General features: G+C 49.0%; 1 protein-coding gene across 1 annotated transcript in view; it reads left to right on the top strand.

Annotated features, from left to right (window-relative positions):
• Positions 1-874: 874 nt before the first annotated feature.
• Positions 875-6,000, top strand: part of VSTM4 (V-set and transmembrane domain containing 4) — a 110,230-nt gene continuing 105,104 nt past the window's right edge. Inside the window, exon 1 of the mRNA XM_077746462.1 lies at positions 875-884. Within this exon, the coding sequence (XP_077602588.1) occupies positions 875-884 (10 nt within the window). The remainder of the gene's footprint in view (positions 885-6,000) is intronic.

Raw genomic sequence — 6,000 nt, 5'->3', positions numbered from 1 at the left:
TACCGGAGGATGTGACTTTACTTGGATATAAGGTTTTTAAGGAGGTAATTAAGGTCTTTAAGGAGGTAATTAAGGTAAACTGAAGTCACTAGGGTAGGTTCTAAACCAGTATGACTGGTGCCTTTATAAAAAGGTAAGATTAAATATGGAAGGAAGATCATGTGAAGAAGACATAGGGAGAAGATGGCCATCTAAAAGCCAAGGACAGAGCCTCAGAAGAATTGGTCCTTTTGGCCTCTGGAACTGTGAGAAAATAAACATCAGTTGTTTAAGCTCCCACGCCTGCCTCCCATCTGCAGTATCATGTTAGGTAGCCCTAGGAGATAATATAGATGCTGAAGAAGAGGAGATAGAGGCAGGAAGGCAGCAGCCAGCAAGGTCCATGTTTCCAGTGGGGAGCCTTCCAGGCCCCAGGATGTTAGGAGGGCAAGCACACAGTGCGTACTCAATCATATTTGTTCATCTAAATACCCAGAATGACATAAATACATCTGGGAACAAACCGGCTGACTTTTGACAAACACAGAGTGGCCCACTGGCCCCTAGGACTCAAAGTGCTTTGGGCACCCATCAGAGGGTTTTGCAGAAGGGATCTGGTGTATGAGTGCACAAGTGGCGTGGGGATTAGTTAAGAGAGCACAGTATGTTTTCTCTGATTTTCTTCTAAGCCTCTAATGCTTCCCCTCCCTGTGAGACCTAGCTGAGGCCCCAGCAGCAGATGAGCTGGGCGCAGGGAAAATGGGGACCTGGATGTGCTGAGCGGTAGGGAAAATGGAACAAGCAATTCATGCAATTGCTACATCTGGAGCTCAAAGCCTGACACCGGGAGCCCGACCCCGTGTGTACCTGCACGCATGCGTGTGGGTACGAGGACATGAACGTGGGTGCGTGTGTGGTGTGTCCCACTCTGCACTGGATTGGGGCAGAGCACAAGGACCTGGTGAGGAGGCCCAGGGGTGATTCTGGAACCCCTGAGGGCTCGTTGGGACCCATTATGAGGTACCTTCAGTCTTGGGAGAAGGGAGTGAGAATACCCCACAGCGGTGTTCCTCAGACCTGAGTACCATCCTTGCAAAGCACAAAGCATTCTTACAGGCCTGAGTTGACTTAAATGATTGCTGCTGAAATGACTTGACTCACATGTAAACATTCAAACTGATAGTTGTTTACAAGTATAAAATAAACACAAATTTATAGATTAAACACAAACACAACTACAACAGCCATAAAACTCCATCTAGCAGCGTTAATTTTATGTGACTGTTGAGCTCATTGTTTGTAAAGCCCACTTGCCTCTGAAGTGAATGTGGGACTCCGTGGGAGGCAGATCCCACTGTGGGAGATGGGTCCTCACTGCCACGAGCTGAGACGATGTGGTCTCCCAGTGTGGACGCTATGATGCATTAAGTCATACCTCTTGACGTCACCCTGATTGCCAGCCTAAGTGCAAACAAGGCCACAGGAATCAGGTGCCACCAGGGATTTGTAAGGTATCTAGATTATTCATGTGCTTTAAAATCTTTTCTAGATCTTCCTAAAGTATCAAGGATTCTATTAGGGAGTGTAAAAGCCCTCTCCTTTCCTAGGAGAAAAACAGCCTGAGGGCACTCGTGTAACACATCCTTCATTCCACAGACATTCATCCATTGTTTCCCCCATTCCTGAGGCCTGGGCTCGAGCAAGAGGGACACAGAGATGACCAGGACCCAGCATCTGGCCTTGGGGACCAGACAGTCTAGCAGGGACATTTACTTAAGTATCTATGATGCTGGTTTGTATAGGAAACCATAGGGACTTGGAAGAGAAGACCTAACAGACTTTTGGGGCTTGGAAACTTTCCTGGAAGAGGTGATGAATGCCCAGCAAATGAGCTGAGCACAGAGAAAATGAGAACATGGGCTGGTAGTCTTGGAAGATTAAAGTCCAGCTGTGCCTTTGAGGGGCAATTATTCCTGACATCCCAAGCTGAGCTAGAACTGGGGCTCTGCACTTCTAGAACAAAGGCTACCTTAATGAACAGGAGAAAGAGGGTTTTCCCCTGGGGAGACCTCACCCCTTGTCCCCACAATCTCTTCTGAGGGGTGGTTAACCTCCCCTCAACTTCACCACCAAAGAGCCATTCATTGAGTTACAATTTTTCCTTCTGTACTGTAGGAATGATATGCTTGGGAAGCTCATTTGGTAAGACAACATCAGCATGAGTTAGTTCATTAGTTTGTGACAGGTTCAGAGAAAGTCCCCGAGGGAATGGAGATGGAATTTGGGTGGGACCGTGGAAGAGAAGTTGAGCCAGATGTTGGCGCTCAGCAGCTGAAGGCTGTGTGGTGCCAGGAAGAGGGAAATGTTCTCTGAAAATGTCTCATCCCTCATCCATCCATATGTGGGGTGGGTGCATGTGTGTGTGCAGGTAGGGGAGCCAAAGGCTGGGGAGGATAGGATGTCTTCTCGCTCATGGGGAAGCCTCCACTTTCTCTGCCTCCGAGGGAGAGTACTGTAGACGCTGCACCAAGACTAGCTCCATGGACCCTGCCCTCTTACAGCCAGGAAGGCTGGACGGAGCAACCAGCCTGAGATGGAGACCAGAGCTTTTGTCCCGCAGCTGTCCGGGCTCCTGCAGCTATCAGCCCGGCTTCTCCCTTGAGCCAGTGTTTGGGAGGAATCTGAGCAGGTTGACTCTGACTTTCCTGGTTTGCTCTCCATCAAGGGTGGGTAAGAGCAGCGCTCAGATGGCCCTGCTGCTCCAGCAGGAACGAGCATCTCTCTGCAGAAGCAGAGTAAGGCTGACAGTAGGAGCCTGGTCTGAGAGCAGCATGCAAGTTGGGTGCCGAGCAGCATGCAAGTTGGCTGCCAAGCAGCATGCTGACCCGGGGTTGGTGTAAGACAATCAATAGTCATTTTGTACTTGGACATGACTCCGAATCTTGTAAACCTTCTTCTCACAAAAGCCCAGAAGCCCTCGGTTGCCCCAGAGTGCTGCATCAGTGACTTCCATTCGTCCTGTCTCTCAGTGTTTCTCAATGGGTACACCACTGGCATTTTGTGCAGACTGTTATTCCTGGCACAGGGCTGACACTGCATCGTAGGGCCTCACATCACAGCCCAGGCCGTCCGTGCCAGTTGTGACCCACCCCAAGGACGCTGTAACAATCAAGGGCACCTGGGTGGCTCAGTTAGTTAAATGTCGGACTTCAGCTCAGGTCATGATCTCACGTTCATGGGTTTGAGCCCGGCATTGGCTCCGTGCTGACAGCTCAGAGCCTGGAGCCTGCTCCGGATTCTGTGTCTCCCTCTCTCTCTGACCCTCCCCTGCTCCCCTGCCCTCTCTCTCTCTCAGAAATAAAAAAGAAAACATTAAAAATTTTTTTCAAAAAATTAAAAAACCTTGAAAGTCCTATGTCCTTTAGCCTCTGTGCTTTGACACATGTTGCTCCCTCTTCTGGAACAAGCCCCTCACCCTATTGTTTTGGGACTCTCCCAGTGTCTTTTAAGGTTCACCTCAAGGGCTACCTTCCCTGTAAATGTTTCCAGCATGACTAGGAAGAGGAAGTGGGCATGGCCTTCGTTGTGGTCAGTGATATAGACAACCTGTCTAATTTCTTATCCTTCCCTCACTCTCATCTTTTCCTTCTGGAGCCTTCTGGAATCTGGGGCCACATTTTTCTGCATCCAGCCAGCCTGCAGAGTCCCTAGCACATAGCTCATGGTCACTGCTAAGGTCCTGGATGATCCCAATTTATCAGGGTTTGGAGAAGCTATTTGTATCCAGATCTACTTTCAGGCTTATAGCTTCCCATTCCTTCCCCTTAGGGAATATCCATACCCTTCACACCCCTTCCCCAGATGTGCAGGGCATAGATGCTGCAGGTCTCACGGCAATTCCACCATGGATAGCTCATGGCTTTTCCTTCTGCTTGGATGGGCATATCCTCCGTAACCATGATCTCTTATTTCATATCCTACCCTCTCCCCCATTATTTAGAGCCGAAATGCTTTTTATCCAGAGTCCCCTCTTTTTTATAGTTTTTTAAAAATATTATTTATTTATTTTGAGAGAGAAAAAGAGAGAGTGTGTGCACATGAATGCGTGCATTGGTGGGAGAGAGACAGAGAGAGGGAGAAAGAGAGAATCCCAAGGAGGCTCTGTGCTGTCACCGCAGAGCCCAATTCGATGCTTGATCCCACAAACCATGAGATCATGACCTGAACTGAAATCAAGTCAGAAGTTTAACTGCCTGAGCCATCCAAGGGCCCCAGGGTTTACACCTTGTTCACTCCCTTTCCGTGAGAATTCAAGTGTCCAGCTGACTACTTTTGGTCATAAAATGCTTGTGGGCAGTATGGAGGAAATCTTACAAATTACTTGCATACATCCAGACTGAAAAAGCAACCTAGAAATCTGCCGAACACCTGAGAAGAGGGTTTACTTTTTTCCTTGGGGCTTTCAGTTTCGAGATATATCTGCTGTACACAAAATCCATCTGATTACTGCAGCCTGACTATACTCTCACGTCAGACCCAGGTTTTAGCAAACAACTGCATAAATGAAAGAGAAAAGGAGACCTCTACTCCCCAGCCTGCCAGCACATAGCAGAATGCAGTTATTTTGAGGGAACTCAAATTTCTAAGTCTTTCGGTAGTGACTGATGGAATCCAGATTAGTCGAGTAGGGTTTCCATGTAGCTTAGTGTCCACACGGATCTGGGTCAACTTTAGAACAGTTTCAACCCTTATTCAGAAACTGCAGACGGGGATTTTTAAAAGAGGTAATTACAAGAAAAAGAATTGGCTTGTATTTTCCTTCTAATTCAGAGCACAGTGAGACCTGATAGAGCCAAGGGATGGACAAATAAGTCAGTGGGGGATTTTCAAATCGCCTAAGCTTGTGAGTGAGCGGGCAGGAGGCAGGGTGAAGCAGGCCAGGGCAAACTAAATATCGAGTCTCATCTCATTGGCTGTTTCTCCTTTGGGGAGTGGGCGTATTTCCCCATTCCTATGTCATGCCACAAAGGTCTCACCGAGATCATCTGGTAGATTATTTGGGAAACTGAAGAATATTGAGAGAGCACACGGCTGAAAACAGAACAAGACGATATATCACAGAACCACAAGAAAAGCACTTTCTAGTCCCAAATCTCCAGCACAGCACCAGAGAAAGCAAAGCAAAGGGTGGGCACTGAGGTCTAAGGCTGGGCTGAATGTCTGCAGAGTCCTTCTGGGAGAGGCTGATATTTAGAAAAGATACAATGATCAAAGAAGGAATTAGTTCCTCCCAAGTGTGGCCACCATGTGTAAGAGGCCCCTTGTACTTTCCACCCACTGGAAGGGTCCATTGCAAGCACCAAGTGTGAAGTGAAGCCATCACAGACACCCAACAGTCCTGACAACTCTTTAGCTCCCTGTCCGCGTACTGTCATGTTGACGTGCCATTGTGCACATGTCACCTTCTGGAGAATGAAGTTCAGAGAGGCTACCTTGCCCAAGGGCCCACACTGTTACTTACTTAAGGTCAAGAGCTGGCTGATCAGAACCAATGCTTTTCTTCTGGCACAAATCCAAGTTCCCAGGTCAGACACGTGGGGAGCCCACAGAAGCTAGACAAGGCTGGGGTCCTCTTTGAGCCTGAGTTTCCTAATCTAAAAAATGGAGCCTGGGTCCTCACAGAGACGGGCTATGAGGCTTACCAGCTCACCAGAAGCCCGCTCACCACTGGCTCCCTGGGTCCTTTCAGCAGCCTGGCTGCGGCGTGAGGCTGCTCCCTCCAGTCTGGCTGCCTTGATGGTCAGCCCAACTGCAGGGACCTGCTCTATTGGAGGGTCTCCCATTCAGAAATGCCCTATGGGGACCGGGGACCCTGGGAAACGCCTGGGATCTGGAGAGACCACAAAGGCTTGCATCCACTGGTCTAGGCTGCAGGGGCGGATGGTCCCTCTGGGAGAGGCCCCGTGGCTCAGCACCAGGGGGCACCACCATCTCTCTCTCCATGCCTTCCCCACTCCTCCT

Source organism: Crocuta crocuta, unplaced genomic scaffold, assembly GCF_008692635.1.
Source record: "Crocuta crocuta isolate KB4526 unplaced genomic scaffold, BGI_CrCroc_1.0 scaffold28, whole genome shotgun sequence".
NCBI lineage: Eukaryota > Metazoa > Chordata > Mammalia > Carnivora > Hyaenidae > Crocuta > Crocuta crocuta.
Note: the sequence above shows the minus strand (reverse complement) of the source record. Positions and strands in the feature narration are given on the sequence as shown.